Genomic DNA, 17,765 nt, shown 5'->3' with positions numbered 1-17,765 from the left:
GTTCACTATCGTTGCAATTACTGCGGGTATTTAGAAGCCGAAAAGCCATGGCGTTCGATGGGAAACAAAATACGACGTCTCGCGGGAATATTTATTACCACATTAAGGCAGATCGTCACGATAGAATTTTATGATCCCGTAACTGACTCTAAAATCGGTTGTCCACGAAACGAAAGGTAATAACGCGGTGTTTACGAAGGACGAAATCTGCATAACCACCCAACGACCGGACACAAGGCATCCGTAGCTTCATACAACATTTACAATATTCATATTGGTTATGTATTTCGTAATGAAAGCCATTCTGCTATTAGAAATTAACACTTCGACTGCCACGTGACCCACATGTGGGTGACAGAACTTTCGCCAAACTTGAAGCGAAACTAAAACAATTAATTCTCAAATTAAAATGCTAAAAAAAATAAATTTTAATAGGCTTCGTAAATTTTAATGAGTTCAATTTATTTAATTTGAAATCAAACTTTTGGTCTCGTTGACAATTTTAGGATTTTCGTGTTAAATGGGATCTTCGTTAAATGACTCGACAAGATCGTCTGGAACAGCGTTTCTCAAGTGTTGTTTGCCTGTTAGAATTATTCAATAAAAGAATTAAAATAAACACTCTGACTGCCGCGTGACCCACATGTGGGTGACAGAACTTTCGCCAAACTTGAAGCGAAACTAAAACAATTCATTCTCAAATTAAAATGCTAAAAAAAATAAATTTTAATAGGCTTCGTAAATTTTAATGAGTTCAATTTATTTAATTTGAAATCAAACTTTTGGTCTCGTTGACAATTTTAGGATTTTCGTGTTAAATGGGATCTTCGTTAAATGACTCGACAAGATCGTCTGGAACAACGTTTTTCAAATTTGTTTACCTGTTAGAATTATTCAATAAAAGAATTAAAATTATTGGACATTCAACAACCGTGTAATTACGATAAGAAAGGGGAATAAATAGCTCCGGGTTGTCCGAATTACAGAATTAATAAAGGAACACAGCTTCGTAATAAATATCGAGAGTCATTATCCCCGGAGAATGTACGTAGAGACGCTGAGAACGTTTTCGGGGCCTTCTCGATTGCACTTCGATTCATTCAGGGCCAGGAGGACCCGTGGTAAGTCCCGTTTGCTAGCACGAGCAGGGAGAAGAAGACACGGGGCCATAATTCGTACAGTATTTTTACTTTCACGAGATGAGCCGACTCCCTTAAAGTTTCTCAAAGGAACGTTACGTAGTCGCCGATTAAGGAACCACGTACGACAGGTTATGATAATTTATCACTTCTGCCTTCGGCTCGACCGACAACCTTTTCATCCGCGGCTTAATGAACGCAAAAGGAAGATTCGTGTCTTCCGATATTCGTTATCAATTGTTGCAGGTACATTTAATTACTCCTTGTACAGAGTGGACTTGAAAATCGGCTCGCGTGGTTTTCAAACACATTTGCCTTCTTCTTTCATCAATATTTTTATATTTATTTTTATAGAAATTTTTCAGAAGCCCCTGTAGTATTTGCAACCAGATTTCAATACTATATTACCGACTGTAAAACGAACTGGCTAATAATCGTACGCAGAAACAGGTAGATGACTCAAAAGGACACTTCCCAGTGGAGTCTGAACATTCACCTGCACCTCCCAACACGCCAATGCAACAAGTATCGATCAAAGAAACGCTCTCCGTTGGCAAATTTCGTGCAACGTTTGTTTATTAACACTTTACCGACCGTAAGCGTTGGTCGGTAAAGAAGTTGATTTATACGCTATCGGTCGGTAAGCGTTGGTCGGTAAAAAAGTCGATTAATATCGGTCGGTAATGTGTTAATCCATTAAAATATCACACAGTGTCAAATAGAATTTTAAATACTCGATCCTAGGCGACGATCTATCGCTCTCAAAAGATTTCAAAGATCTTAGAATCTCAGGTCCTTCGAATTTCTCCTGTTTTTTGCACAATTATGAAACGATCTTGCGACACAGTTAAAAAATATATTTGAAAAGTAATAAAACAGTCCTTTCACCTGTGTGAGACCCCCCCAAAAAAAAGATACGTCCGATCTTAGATATTTTATTACGTAATTGGTCGAGCCAGAGATCCTCGACTCTGATAAACACAAAAATTCCTAACGAGAATTCTTGTAATTTGACTATTTTAATGGAATCCATGCACGTAGATAACGAAAAGAATTTCAATAAGCGGAGACAAATTGAAGAGACAGTTAACGGTGCATGGTTCCTGGGAAAAAAATTTGGCAGCCTCTCGCATGAAGAAGATAGATTAACTTATGTATTCGGTTCGCGTGCATTTCCCCAAGGCCCCGGGGATTCGTTACAGGGCTGAATTTATAACACACGCGAAACACGAAAATTCCCACAAAGGGATCACCGGGTCAATGGAAGCGAGGCAAAGGCATTCCATATTTGGCAGACCTTCTTTTTTCTGGTACATACGTGTCGCCAAATGCATTTTTAAGCATGACATACGTCGTCCTTTCAAACCCACATTTCTTACCAAAATATTTAATTATTAATTACCAAGTCACCGGGACACTCGACGAATTTTGAATAGAAAATCAACCATTCTTCTCTCAGTACTACAGTCTATCGTTGCAAAGCTATTAAATTAATCGAACTCAATTTTAGTTTGCTAAGAAAATGGAACTATCTTCGAGAAACTGAAACAAACACTCGTGTCTTGGATTAATAACAAAGATAATGTTACAGACACTTTTCTTCTCCTGCACTCGTCCATCTCTGATCACGCTTTCGGAAAAGAATGGTTTTCCAAATGGAAATTGACCCGTTTAAATCCTACTCACATGACGTGGTTGTCTTCGACCGCAAATTTGAATACGTTTCCAAGAAGCTTGATGAGCATGTCCACAGGGACAGAGTTGGTACACGTTGACGAGACGTCGCGAGTCTGTACTGTGGTCAGTGCTCGTCGTGCCCCTCTATTAGACCCTCCAGAAAATTTCGTAATGTTTGCCAGTGTCTAAGGCTTGGCCAGAAATCTATCAATGAGAGGGAGGTCCTCGCACCTCGCAAGGTTTCGGCACCGCTATATAAACCCGGCCGTTAGAGTTGTTCTTTACAACGAGAACACTACTCTGATCAACATGAGCACTTTGGTGAGTTACACAGGAAAATCCAGCGGCCAAAAAAATCAATTATTTACCATTAAAATAACACCTCGACTTCGATCTTCGATTTACCTATATTTTAATTTTCTATATATTTAAGAGATATACAGGGTGTTCGGCCACCCCTGGTAAAAATTTTAATGGCGGATTCTAGAGGCCAAAATAAGACAAAAATCAAAAATACCAATTTGTTGATGGAAGCTTCGTTAAAAAAGTTATTAACAATTAAATTCAAAAATTTCAAATCGTTCTGGAAAAATTATTTTCGGTTGCGGGGGTCAACTACAATCATTTTTGGTGAGTACACATACCTCCGAAATCCTATCCACTTTCGAGAAAAAAAATCGAGTAGGTGGTGAAATTTTTCGGCGAAAAAAAATTCTTTCAAATCGTTCTAAAAAAATTATTTTCGGTTGCGGGGATCAATTACGATCATTTTTTATCATTACGCATACCTCCGAAATCGTACGCACTTTCGAGAAAAAAATTCCTTACTGAAAATGTAATTTATGGCTGGAAATGTCTGCTCGAATTTCCTTGCGAATCTTAAAAAGGTCATAACTTCTGAACGGAGAGGACGATTTTAATGTTTGACACGGCAAACAACGCGTATTTTAGTGAAGAATATGTAGAGATTCTAAAAATATTCGAAAAGTTGGTTCTTCACCTCACAAAATAAGAAAAACCCCATAAAAGTGGACTAATTTTCAGATGACCATAACTCCTATAATAGTGAATAGATTTCAATGAAACTTTTTTCTGAAATAGAGCCCATGGGTACCTACAAAAAAGTATTAGAAAACTTTTCTGTAAGACGTCAAACAAAATGATTAAAAATTGAAAACTAATTCTTTCCAGAAATCGACAGGGGGAACGGCTTAAATTATTCAGCGAAAAAAAAATTTTTCCAATCTTTCTAAAAAAATTATTTTCGATTGCAGGGGTCAATTACAATCATTTTTGCTCAATAGACATACCATTGAAATCCTACCCATTTTCTAAAAAAAAATTCGAGAAGATGTGAAATAGTTGGAAAAATTAAAAAATTTCGAATCATTTTAAAAAAATTATTTTCGGTTGCGGGGGTCAATTACAATCAGTTTTTGTCATTAGACGTACCCACGAAATCCTGCCCGCTTTCGAGAAAAAAAATAGAGAAGGTGTGAAATTATTGGAGAAAATTAAAAAATTGCAAATCGTTGTGGAAAAATTATTTTCGGTTGTAGGGTTCAATTGCAGTCATTTTTGGTGAATAGACATACCCTCGAAATCTTGCGCATTTTTGAGAAAAAAATTCAGTAAGGGCGGCACTTTAAACGTTAATAACTTTTTAACGAAGCTTCCATCAACAAATTGATATTCTTGATTTTTGTCTTATTTTGGCCTCTAGAATCCGCCATTAAAATTTTTCCCAGGGGTGGCCGAACACCCTGTATATTACAATTTTCTATACTTAAGAGATATACATATATTGCTATTCATGAAAGGTACTGTGTTGACCATCTAGATCCCAAGGATTGAAATCAGCCAAGTTGGAGCTAAATAAAATAAAAATTTCTTCAGATTTGCATCCTGTTTGCCCTGATGGCGACCATGTCTGCTGCTCCGGTGGACCCCACGACCCCGGTGGCCATTTTGGCGTATACAGCGGAAGGACCAAACCCTGACGGATCTTATGTCTTCAGCTACGAGACTGGAAACGGCATCAAAGCTGAGGAACGCGGCCAACTGAAGCAGTTGAACGAAACTACCTCTGTGATCGCTGTCCAAGGATCGTACAGCTACTCGCTCGAAGATGGATCTCCCGTGGCTTTGAGCTACGTAGCCGATGAAAATGGCTTCCAGCCCAAGGGCGAACACCTCCCGACACCCCATCCGATCCCTGAAGGGATTCTCAAGGCCCTCGAATACATTGCCGCTCATCCTGAGCAAGACAAAACTCGCTGATCAAGGAACAGAGACCGATGATAGATCGTTGACGCGACGATAAGTCCAATTACACGCAATTCCTCTCTACAGACTTACAAATTAGAACTTGTATGTTAGTATAAATTATTCTAAATGTAATGTAATTCGCGATTTCGAACGGTAGTCGATGCAATGGCTGCAAAGTGATGTTTCACGCGTGTACGCACTAATGAGGATGTAAGACATTATGTAACGTTATCACTAAATGCTCGTTTACGATTACTGAATAAATATATATTTAAGTATTAAGGAGTTTAAGGTGTGTTTTCTTCCAAGTTTTACATCGAAAATCTATCCAGTGATACCTTCTTTCTGAACAAAACAGAATCTCCATGCAAAGGTGTAATAGAAAATACAGAGTATTCTTTTGACCAAGGAGAAAGGTCATCCAAGTCCAGATTCCAGGAATAAATTCTTGCATCTAGCTATTTGATGAGACTTTCGATTAAAAAATAACATTTGATGTGTTCCTCGACAGTTTCAGCACCGCCAAAAGTGCAATCTGACATCCTTTGCAGCGTCAAAGCGTCTTGTTCGACATTTTTAAATGTCACCGGTTAATCGAAGACAGCCGTTGACGAGGAGGCGAAATTTCCTCGATAACGTCTAGCTATAAATCTCGAAGGTCTACGGAGCACCAGGCGGCGCGTAAAGGCAAAAGCTGACGGAGTTTACGAGGTTCTTCGCGGAACGATTGCACCTCGATGACAAAGAAGAGAAAATAAAGAGAAAGAAAAAAGCTGTCTGGGTTTTTTGCACCCGGGGAGCCGCGCATCTTTGAATCCTGTCGCAACACGAGGCTCCGTCGATCGTGTTGCGTAATCGAGAGGTGCGTAGAAAATTATTGTAATGTTATGCAACAAAGCAAACAACGCCAAGCAAATAACGCGTTGGATAAAGGACCGGCTGAAATTTCGGGATCATTTTATTCCAGGTGCTGAAGAGATCTCCGGGATTTATACGCTTAAACGCAAAACACGAAGTTAAGCTGATCGTGCATGTTCGCCCCGGATAAGAACGTATTAAATTACACTATACAGGGTGTTCTAGAGGCCAAAATAAGACAAAAATCAAGAATACCAATTTGTTGATGAAAGCTTCGTTAAAAAGTTATTAACGTTTAAAGTGCCGCCCTTACTGAATTTTTTTTCTCAAAAATGCGCAAGATTTCGGGGATATGTCTATTCACCAAAAATGACTGCAATTGAACCCTACAACCGAAAATAATTTTTCCACAACGATTTGCAATTTTTTAATTTTCTCGAATAATTTCACACCTTCTCTATTTTTTTTCTCGAAAGCGGGCAGGATTTCGTGGGTACGTCTAATGACAAAAACTGATTGTAATTGACCCCCGCAATCGAAAATAATTTTTTTAAAATGATTCGAAATTTTTTAATTTTTCCAACTATTTCACATCTTCTCGAATTTTTTTTTAGAAAATGGGTAGGATTTCAATGGTATGTCTATTGAGCAAAAATGATTGTAACTGACCCCTGCAATCGAAAATAATTTTTTTAGAAAGATTGGAAAAATTTTTTTTTCGCTGAATAATTTAAGCGTTCCCCCTGTCGATTTCTGGAAAGAATTAGTTTTCAATTTTTAATCATTTTGTTTGACGTCTTACAGAAAAGTTTTCTAATACTTTTTTGTAGGTACCCATGAGCTCTACTTCAGAAAAAGGTTTCATTGAAATCTATTCACTATTATAGGAGTTATGGTCATCTGAAAATTAGTCCACTTTTATGGGGTTTTTCTTATTTTGTGAGGTGAAGAACCAACTTTTCGAATATTTTTAGAATCTCTACATATTCTTCACTAAAATACGCGTTGTTTGCCGTGTCAAACATTAAAATCGTCCACTCCGTTCAGAAGTTATGACCTTTTTAAGATTCGCAAGGAAATTCGAGCAGACATTTCCAGCCATAAATTACATTTTCAGTAAGGAATTTTTTTCTCGAAAGTGCGTACGATTTCGGAGGTATGCGTAATGATAAAAAACGATTGTAATTGATCCCCGCAACAGAAAATAATTTTTTTAGAACGATTTGAAAGAATTTTTTTTCGCCGAAAAATTTCACCACCTACTCGATTTTTTTTCTCGAAAGTAGATAGGATTTCGGTGGTATGTGTGCTCACCAAAAATGATTGTAGTTGACCCCCGCAACCGAAAATAATTTTTCCAGAACGATTTGAAATTTTTGAATTTAATTTTTAATAACTTTTTAACGAAGCTTCCATCAACAAATCGGTATTCTTGATTTTTGTCTTATTTTGGCCTCTAGAATCCGCCATTAAAATTTTTACCAGGGGTGGCCGAACACCCTGTATAATATCTAATACTTGCATCTAAAATCGATGCATTGATATTATCAGATTACACCAAGCGTCGTTAATTGATAAAACGTTTGCATTAAACGATCATAAGTACCCTTTCAAAGGCCTCGATCTGTAATTAACATTTCCCTGTAATCTGCAGTCAACAGAATCTATAAAATTTCCCCCTCGAACGTTCAAAGTTACGCTAACTCGAAACGCCTCGAATTATTCGATAAAACATACCGTTGCGTCAAGAAATTTCTTAAAGAGATGATCGATGGCAAATATTGTATACACTACGGCTCAAAAGTATTCGATTACTTACTTTTATCGTACTATTTATATCCTGCATTAATTATTATTGATTATTTTATCTTGGTAAGTACAGTTATGATTACGAGAAGGATAGACTTTTGGAGCAAGAGAACTACTGTGGTTACTGTAAAAAATTTTGATTTATTCCCAACAGAATCCAGTTAATTTGTGCCAGAGAGATTCATTAATCTTGAAGAGCCATGCTTGGTACAAAAATGATTGGCGTTTCATCCGTGTACTCATCAATAAGGCTGACCTAGCAAACCTTGCCTCAGGCCATAGTTACGCTCTTGAAAGAGCAACGAACATATTGTACACGCGAACGAAATAAATCCTCGAGAAATAAATTAAAATTTCCTTGTCTTTTCTTTTCGTTTGGGCATATAGCAGGCGATCGGATACTTTTGACCGGTAGTGTATGCATTCAAACGTATTTCTGCGCTCCCGGAGCCCCGAGGTAGTCGAAGACGGTAATGATCGGTACCGAGTCATTGCAAATAAATCGTAAACCGGTAAAGAAGTTGCTGGTAGAAGACGACCTTGACATATAAGTGTGTATATACCTCGAGCATTCTAAGAGAGCGCCTACCCGGAGGCTAGAAGACGTAACGCACGCCAAATTCAATTTTACTTTCATCTTAGGTGCAGGGTACGGCTAAGTGTACCCTGGCGTCGAGGACCATTCGTTTAAAAGTCGGGAATCCAAGCGATTTCTGTTCTCCACAGTCTCTGTGAGACACAGGAAAGCGACAGAAATTATTATCATGGTAATCGTGATCGACAAGCATGCGATAATCGAGTGTTTAACGACGCTGGATGCGCAATAAGCTGTTACGTCGACACTCCAAATAGAGAACATTCTGAAATCTCTGCACAGTCGTGACATAGATGGCTGAATCTAAGTTTCCTAAACAGAAGAATAGATTCTTCTGTTCTTCTTTTCGTGATTTGATTAATAGCTTTAGAGTGGAGGAGTCGATGATAAATCAGACGCCGAGGCTAGAAACATCAAAGTTTCCAAGCGTTTGAAATACCGATTTTTGAGTACTTTCTCTTTTTTTGAGGATTAAATCGAAGGACCAAGTGGTCGAAAAGTTTGACAAATTTGCAAAGGAAGAGTAGGGAGTAAATTTGAAATATCAGTCGGCAAGGTAATGGATTTCCAACGGCCTTATAAGTACGATATATGCGCTATATGCACGGTTGTTGCAATAGAAGTTCTATACTCGCAGAAAGGTTACACGCGGATGCACTTACGAGCGCTGCGCATTCCTCGGAATGCGTACTTGAATGAAAGAGACGAAGTGAGAGAGAATCGGGTATAACGGAACAGGGACAGCGGGAGTAAGGGAATAAAGAGAAGGTTAAAGTACAAGTGGATGGAAGAGAGATTAAAGAGTAAAATAACGAGCGAGAAGGTAAGAAGATGAATCAGAATACGGGAGAATAAACAAGGGAAAGTGAGAAGAGAGGGAGATAGAGAGAAAGTCGGTGTTAACGCACGATCAAAGGTACTCCGTCAATGAAAACTGCGGAGAAACAGATTATAAATGTTTTTCCATTGTTCGAGCAACGTTACGAGTTTAACAGAGTATCCGGGTGTCTAGGAGTTGCTGTTATTTCCGGGGGGAAAAAAGGGAAAATTTACCGTAGCGGAATAACGAGAGACTGTCGATCATGTTTAATCACCAATTAAAAAAAAAAAAAGCGCTTCGTTAAAGGGGGGACCGAAATTCGCGTGGATTTCTTCGCGTCGATGCATTTTTCGCGTCTGCCTGCGATCCATGCTCGCGTAGGCTGACATTCAACGCGGTATAATTTACAAACCCGTGAATTCTGTTCCCCGAAGACATTATTCCGCTGAGGGAGCCATGGACACGATGTACTGAAATAAAAAGGAACGCTCTTCAGGTGACTCAATTCGATAAACATAATCGAACAAATAAAAAGGACGGTATTACGCGAATGAATTGCTTCGAAAATAAGCTCGAACGGTTTCAGATTTATTTGCGTCGATCGTCTCGTTACAGACTGGGGCAAGCTAGTTGGAAAGTTTCACGAATTCGTGTGATTTAGTTAGAAAAAAAGTTTCGATTAACTTCGAAATCACACGAGCATGGCTCTTCAGATTAATGAATCTCTCTGGCACAAATTAACTGGATTCTGTTGGGAATAAATCAAAATTTTTTACAGTAACCGGTAGTTCTCTTGCTCCAAAAGTCTATCCTTGTCGTAATCATAACTGTACTTACCAAGGAACAATAATAATTAATGCAGGATATAAATAGTACGATAAAAGTAAGTAATCGAATACTTTTGAGCCGTAGTGTATACAATATTTGCCATCGATCATCTCTTTAAGAAATTTCTTGACGCAACGGTATGTTTTATCGAATAATTCGAGGCGTTTCGAGTTAGCGAAACTTTGAACGTTCGAGGGGGAAATTTTATAGATTCTGTTGACTGCAGATTACAAGGAAATGTTAATTACAGATCGAGGCCTTTGAAAGGGTACTTATGATCGTTTAATGCAAACGTTTTATCAATTAACGACGCTTGGTGTAATCTGATAATATCGACGCATCGATTTTAGATGCAAGTATTAGATATTATACAGGGTGTTCGGCCACCCCTGGTAAAAATTTTAATGGCGGATTCTAGAGGCCAAAATAAGACAAAAATCAAGAATACCGATTTGTTGATGGAAGCTTCGTTAAAAAGTTATTAAAAATTAAATTCAAAAATTTCAAATCGTTCTGGAAAAATTATTTTCGCTTGCGGGGGTCAACTACAATCATTTTTGGTGAGTACACATACCTCCGAAATCCTATCTACTTTCGAGAAAAAAAATCGAGTAGGTGGTGAAATTTTTCGGCGAAAAAAAATTCTTTCAAATCGTTCTAAAAAAATTATTTTCGGTTGCGGGGATCAATTACAATCGTTTTTTATCGTTACGCATACCTCCGAAATCGTACGCACTTTCGAGAAAAAAATTCCTTACTGAAAATGTAATTTATGGCTGGAAATGTCTGCTCGAATTTCCTTGCGAATCTTAAAAAGGTCATAACTTCTGAACGGATTGGACGATTTTAATGTTTGACACGGCAAACAACGCGTATTTTAGTGAAGAATATGTAGAAATTCTAAAAATATTCGAAAAGTTGGTTCTTCACCTCACAAAATAAGAAAACCCCCATAAAAGTGGACTAATTTTCAGATGACCATAACTCCTATAATAGTGAATAGATTTCAATGAAACTTTTTTCTGAAGTAGAGCTCATGGGTACCTACAAAAAAGTATTAGAAAACTTTTCTGTACGACGTCAAACAAAATGATTGAAAATTGAAAACTAATTCTTTCCAGAAATCGACAGGGGGAACGCTTAAATTATTCAGCGAAAAAAAAATTTTTCCAATCTTTCTAAAAAAATTATTTTCGATTGCAGGGGTCAGTTACAATCATTTTTGCTCAATAGACATACCATTGAAATCCTACCCATTTTCTAAAAAAAAATTCGAGAATGTGTGAAATAGTTGGAAAAATTAAAAAATTTCGAATCATTTTAAAAAAATTATTTTCGGTTGCAGGGGTCAATTACAATCAGTTTTTGTCATTAGACGTACCCACGAAATCCTGCCCGCTTTCGAGAAAAAAAATAGAGAAGGTGTGAAATTATTCGAGAAAATTAAAAAATTGCAAATCGTTGTGGAAAAATTATTTTCGGTTGCGGGGGTCAACTACAATCATTTTTGGTGAGCACACATACCTCCGAAATCCTATCTACTTTCGAGAAAAAAATAACAAGTTGCAACGAAGATTCAACCCTTCGATCGTCATGGAACATGTTCGATAGATCGCGACACTCTAAAAAGATGTTATCCATTCGGCTACTTTCACGAGTGATATTTATTTCCACGTCTTTTGTATGCACTATTACGCAAACCAGCTAATTAAAAGCACAAACATACCGCGCTGACTTTCCCCTATATTTGCCATACCGCAATCCGGCATCTGGTGAACCCGGTGACTATTTGCAGAAGAAATTTGTTCTGTATTTTAACGTGTCAATTAGCGAAGTGCAGGCGTACGTTGAATTAAAATATTCGTTGCTCGTTTCTGCATACCACTAGGGAATTTTTTATTCGCTGAACAATCGTAACTCGTCGTTTTCTATAATATTTTTATAATCTCCGGGGGATGTTTAATTCCATTAAAAAAAATCGATGAACGAACAGTAACCTGGAGATAATTGTTCATAGATATCGATTACGTGCCACCGGTGAATCACGCACCGCTGCAAGTGTTGTTTCGAACAAGGAACTTGGACATTCCTGAGAAACGGAGAATTTATTATCGGTAGAAGGTGTTCCTTGCATTTTCCGTAAAAGAAGCGGATAATTAATCGTCCCTTCGTCGATTTAATAATTTATTAGTTGTATCGTTTAAAACCGTCTTCCTAAAGTGGAATGATCGATGCAAAGTCCTAAACAGGTATTTTTATTAGAAAATTAATCATAAATTAATGGTAAACAAATGAGCAGGAATATTCGACAGGTACAACCGTGTTTAACACTTGGTTTAGCCACCATTTCATCAATTAACCGCGGTTTACAAATGTTACGTAAAACACGACGTACACGCATGGTTAAATTACAACAAGTTTTTCTCCGTACAAAAAGCCCCAGTCTAAATCGTAATTAATACACGATCGTTAATGCCTATCAATAATCAATCATTAACATTCCGATCGGGCAACTTTGATTCCCGATTAAACAGATGCGCGTTTACGCTCTATTCAAGGTAATAACGATGAGTCGAGCACGTTTAAAATAGAATAGAAAGATTTATAAAAAGTATCGCCTAGAAAGACACGGAAACAAAAAATATTCAACGCAAATAATTAAAGAATCCAAGAAAATCGCGTGTTTAAATGTTAGAGAATACAACCTATTACGTACCGCAGAGAATTCTACTGCAATTATCGTTCATTACGATCATTCTAACGTTTGAAAAGAAAATTAGCGACAAAGTGAACTGTTAGAACTTTGACAGAGCATTGTTGGTAATGAAAGGTTGCTTCCAGTTAATGATTTAAACCACGTCATGCTTGCTATTCACGATATTTAACGATCAATCGATGCTATCGATATCATTGTAATCGAATCCGGGTACAAGAAAAATTCAGACGTTAATTCGCGACGGATTACCTCGTCGACTGGTCGTTAATAACAAACTGAAAAGAAACAACTTATATACATCGCGCAAAAGCTTTTAGCGCTTTCAAGAAATGAAATTTTCCGCGAAAATCGAACGAACACCCGAAATATATGAATACGAAACTGGACGAAAACACGAGCCACACCTTTTTACGTCCGCGTGTCACAAAAATTCATAAATCACACCTGTCGACTTTCCGACGTGCTTGGCAGGTTTTTAATAGGATGAAAAACTGGTGAAAACCTGGCCAGATAGAATTATTTGGTAATGGAACGTTGAAAATAAACTCGAGATGATTTCCTAGATCCAACGTTGCGAGATCTATTTCTGAGACTTCCTGGGATATCTGGATTCACCATCGGTTCCCCCCGTACGCGACTTTGCGTCGTTAAAGAAATTATGACAATTGAGTAAGCATCCTTTAACGGGGACCCGATGACATTTAGCGCAATGTGACATGCTGATCCCCGGGATAGTAGTCTCTCTCCGGGTGATGTACAGTGTGTTGTTGGTGCCCCACACATGCATATCAGCGTGCATTGGCGCAAGTTAAACGAGGATCCGTGTAACCCCCCTTGAGGTACCACCTGTACCCGTCTCTCTCCCTCTAAATCTCTGTATCTTTGTCACTCCCGGTCGTGATTTCTCTCTGTCTGGCGATGTGTCGCCGTGTCCCATGTGCGTCCTCTTAGGAACACAGTGGCTATCGTAAACTTGGTCGTATTGGTGATGCCTCGAGGGGTATATATACGACGAGCGCTGCGGGGCTTGATAAACACTTGCCCATCAGCGATTACTGCTGCACCATGTACACGTCACTGGTAAGCGTAATTAAAAAAAAAAAAAAATTCGATCCAAGTCCGTCGAGAGATCCGGGATAGTCCTCAGTGAGCCCTCGTTTAGGAGAATTTCGTCGAGTGCCGCGACACGCCCGTACCATCGCGTCTCTTGTGCCGTGATACGTACCGGAAACTCTGTGAAACGTTGCCTGGTGTCTTCTTTCTATACATTTCGAACCGCTCGAAAGGTGAGTAGGGTGCATTTGGTCCCCGAGGACGCCGTGAACTTATCGTAGATCGGAACCAAAGTGTGTATCTCGTATCGCAAATTATTAGTCAGATTTGGGAATAGAAACGTGCAATCTTAGATATAGAAATCGTACAGTGCAGAACGTTCGATATCATCGAAGATCTCTGCGCGATGCAGCCACGTCCGATCGAATAAAAGTTGCACTACCGGGGCGATCGTGGCTGACTCAAAACGGTATCGCCTACTGCGTCCAGTTGGTACGCGTACTGTTCCTCTTGAACGTATAAAAATTCCATTACTTCCGTTTATGTGCCCATCTTAACACTTTACCGACAGATAGCCTATTAATCGACTGTTTTACCGACTAACGCTTACCGACTGATAGCCTATTAATCCACTGTTTTACCGGCTAACGCTTACCGACTGATAGCCGGTAATAAACTGTTTTATCGGTCGGCGTTTACCCGGTCGGTAAAGTGTTAAGTTACGAGGTTTGTTTGCACAGGAATCGAACATTTTGATTCGTTATTTGTAAAGTAGGCTAGATCCTTCGTGCAACAGGCACTTGCATAACTCTTGCACCCGATGCATCGCTAAATCGCGGGAAACGGTCTTGCCTGGCACAATGACGCGAACACTGAGTATCTGTTCATCTCCAGTGACGTGACACATAATCGACGCGGTGTTTAGAGCTTCATGAACTTTCAAACTCTTCATTACCAATCATACATTATCTCGATGGTTAAGCTTGAACGAGAAAATCGATGATGGTTTTGTTTTGGGATTGTTTAGATAGCTGTGCTCGCGCTAGCGTGCTGCGTGTCATCCGCCCCCGCGGAGGACGTGGTGCCGATCGTCAGCCAGAGCCAAGAGGGCCCGAACCCGGACGGTTCGTACAAATGGAACTACGAGGCTGGTAACGGGATTAAAGCGGACGAGGAGGGCCAGGTGCAAAACGCTGGGTCCGAGAACGAGGCGATGAACGCGCAGGGCAGCTTCAGTTATCAGAGCGACGACGGCCAGCAAATCTCGCTGACGTACGTCGCGAACGCTGACGGATTCCAACCGCAGGGCGCTCATCTGCCCACCACGCCCGAGATCCCGCCCCTAATTCAGAAAGCGCTCGAGTGGATAGCGGCGCATCCCTCCAAGGATGACCAGAACCAGGTGTAAACGATAACACGTCCGTCGTCAGTGATCTCACCCGAGCCCCTCAATTTTAACGCCACGAAATACAATGAGTCGCTAGCCGTCGTTGCCTCTCCCGTCCAGCTATAACACGCGTTCACCACTCTGGTTCAATTTGCTGTAAATATTTATTTTATACTTACCGAGGTACATACATACGTATAACACATACACATGTATTATATCGTTATACCCTATTATATAATGTATTATGTATTATGTATTATGTATCGTCGCGCATGCAGACGCGAGCATCTACTACGAGCAACGACAGTGTAAATAATCGTTGTTTAGTATATGTCACCGATGCATACGGAATAAACGTTGCAATTCAAGACACTGATCCATTTTATTTCTACCACCCCTCGATATTTACAACCTTCACAGCTCTTATGGAAATTTTCAACGTGCAAGTATCGAGGTCGTGTGTACAGTACACTTCTGGAATTTTTGTAAATTTTTCTACAAGCAATAGAATCGACGATAGTTGAAGAAATATGTTACGCCATGAAGAGGAAGGTAAATAATAGGAGAAAAGTAATAGAATGGTAAATATATTTCCGCAGTAATAACATTGTGTCTTTTACCAACCGTTTCAGAAGTAGAAAGGATCACCCAGGCCCTGATAAGCCTAGGTCCTGTGCATTCGAGGCATTTACGCGCTTGGGAAGAGGAAGAGGAAGACCTCGAAGGACCTCAATTGTTATTTTAGTGAAACGTCGTGAAAAATTACAATCTATTCTTCTCTTCCTTGTAGGGATGAGCGGCTATCCAGTCGAGGGCACGCTGAATGAGAACAGGCACTGGTTGCGTGGGCGGTGGTGTCGGTAGATGGGCTCCTTGAAAATTGGCGCCATTTTCGTTGGCCAGCCAGCCGAGGTTGATTTTGGTACCGTCCGGAGCGGTCCAGGACGCGGAACCCCGGACTTCTTCAGCCTCTGTGTCCTTTTGGCCAGGATTCTTCAGGAATCCCTCCTCCTGATAGGTAATACCGTTGCCAGTTTCCCATTTCGCGGAAAAACTACCGTCTGGACTGATGTCCTGGCTCTGACTGACGATGGGGATCTCGTTGCCCGCAGCTAACGCCATACCCATCATGTTTAGAAGGAAAACAGTGATGGTGAACATGGCGTGGGTGGTTTCTTGAAAAGAAATTGCACGGTTTAGAGGATGTACAGTTCGTTAGCCACTGATCGACGCGATTATCGTAATATCTGCGTTAATTAATAGTGAAATAAATTAGATTCTGTCGTGTATTGATAAAATTCTGAAAGGTCAATGACCGACGAATGTAATTTTGTTGTTGTCGAGAATTGAATGTTCAAGCAGCTACCTCGGTTAGTGGTTTTCCAGTTATAACGAATGAAACCGAACTGATGAACGGGTGAGTCTCCCGTGCACCTTTTATAGTTTGTACGCTACGCTATCACCGACATTTTCCGTCAAATGTCACTCGGTGATACCGGTTCACCATCGTATGACCGGTAACACGTATTCGAGTAAACCTTTCCGGCTAGATTACAGGACGAGCAACCTGTAATCAATCTGCACCTTCATCGTCAATTAACTGGTATTGTAAATAACCAGTTGCTATAAATATACAAACCACATGTCAAACGACGTTTCGAGTGCTTTAATTCTAAGCTGGGTTATTCAAAAATATTAAACCTGTTAAGAATAAAGAAAAACAGTAATAATATCGATAGAAAATTATGTTGATAACGTGTACAAGCTTTATAGTATTTAGTTGATTAGAAATCACGTTGTAACATTGAAAGTAAGAGTATTTATTCGTGAGTTGAAAAATGCAAACAAAAGGTCAACAACATTGAAGTATGCATAGAGCTTGGCAAAACGTTTAGCGAAACCGTATTCTCAATTGGTACAAAATGTGTAAGGTCTTAATTCTCAATAAAAAAACCAGTAATCGATCGAGTTATTAATAATGTTATATTTAAGGAAAAAAAAATGTACAAAAAAAAAATTTCAAATCGTTCTAAAAAAATTATTTTCAGTTGTAAGGGTCGATGATAATCATTTTTTGTCAATAGACATAACCGTAAAAACCAAACCATTTTCGAGAAAAAAATTCGAGTATGCTGAGATTTTTTGGCGAAAAACAAATTTTTCAAATCGTTCTAAAAAAATTATTATCAGTTGCAGGAGTCGATTACAATTATTTTTGGTCGATAGACATAACCTCGAAATTCTACGCACTTTCGAGAAAAAAATTCCAAAAGTTAGGCAAATTTCGACAAAATTAAAAATTTTCAAATCGTTCTAAAAAAATTATTTTCAGTTGTAAGGGTCGATGATAATCATTTTTTGTCAATAGACATAACCTCGAAATCCAAACCATTTTCGAGAAAAAAATTCGAGTATGCTGAGATTTTTTGGCGAAAAACAAATTTTTCAAATCGTTCTAAAAAAATTATTATCAGTTGCAGGAGTCGATTACAATTATTTTTGGTCGATAGACATAACCTCGAAATTCTACGCACTTTCGAGAAAAAAATTCCAAAAGTTAGGCAAATTTCGACAAAATTAAAAATTTTCAAAACGTTCTAAAAAAATTATTT

The 17,765-nt window shown here is 38.9% G+C and overlaps 4 protein-coding genes across 4 annotated transcripts in view; 2 read left to right on the top strand and 2 right to left on the bottom strand.

Moving 5' to 3' along the window:
* LOC122402287 overlaps positions 1 to 17,765 on the bottom strand; it is a 684,713-nt gene that overhangs the window by 33,107 nt on the left and 633,841 nt on the right. The window lies entirely within an intron of this gene.
* On the top strand, positions 3,056 to 5,212 carry LOC122402313 (larval cuticle protein LCP-17-like). The gene is made up of 2 exons (XM_043405001.1): positions 3,056 to 3,137; positions 4,713 to 5,212. Exons 1-2 carry the CDS (start codon positions 3,126 to 3,128, stop codon positions 5,094 to 5,096), a joined length of 396 nt encoding a protein of 131 aa, XP_043260936.1. The 5' UTR covers positions 3,056 to 3,125; the 3' UTR covers positions 5,097 to 5,212.
* Positions 13,687 to 15,526, top strand: LOC122402312 (endocuticle structural glycoprotein SgAbd-8-like). Its single transcript, XM_043405000.1, has 2 exons — positions 13,687 to 13,790; positions 14,791 to 15,526. The coding sequence occupies exons 1-2, from the start codon at positions 13,776 to 13,778 to the stop codon at positions 15,169 to 15,171; spliced, it is 396 nt and encodes a 131-aa protein (XP_043260935.1). The 5' UTR covers positions 13,687 to 13,775; the 3' UTR covers positions 15,172 to 15,526.
* On the bottom strand, positions 15,704 to 16,568 carry LOC122402311 (endocuticle structural glycoprotein SgAbd-2-like). The gene is made up of 2 exons (XM_043404999.1): positions 16,520 to 16,568; positions 15,704 to 16,328 (listed from the first exon to the last, which is right to left on the bottom strand). Exon 2 carries the CDS (start codon positions 16,312 to 16,314, stop codon positions 15,916 to 15,918), a length of 399 nt encoding a protein of 132 aa, XP_043260934.1. The 5' UTR covers positions 16,315 to 16,328; positions 16,520 to 16,568; the 3' UTR covers positions 15,704 to 15,915.

The sequence above is a fragment of the Colletes gigas genome, unplaced genomic scaffold, assembly GCF_013123115.1.
Source record: "Colletes gigas isolate AHSC1104 unplaced genomic scaffold, ASM1312311v1 Colletes_gigas_Sc00034, whole genome shotgun sequence".
Classification (NCBI taxonomy): domain Eukaryota; kingdom Metazoa; phylum Arthropoda; class Insecta; order Hymenoptera; family Colletidae; genus Colletes; species Colletes gigas.
This window is presented reverse-complemented; position numbering and strand designations above follow the sequence as displayed.

What these genes read in the sequence shown, in the direction of transcription:
- LOC122402311 (XM_043404999.1), bottom strand. Translation starts at nt 16,314, where the DNA reads ATGTTCACCATCACTGTTTTCCTTCTAAACATGATGGGTATGGCGTTA.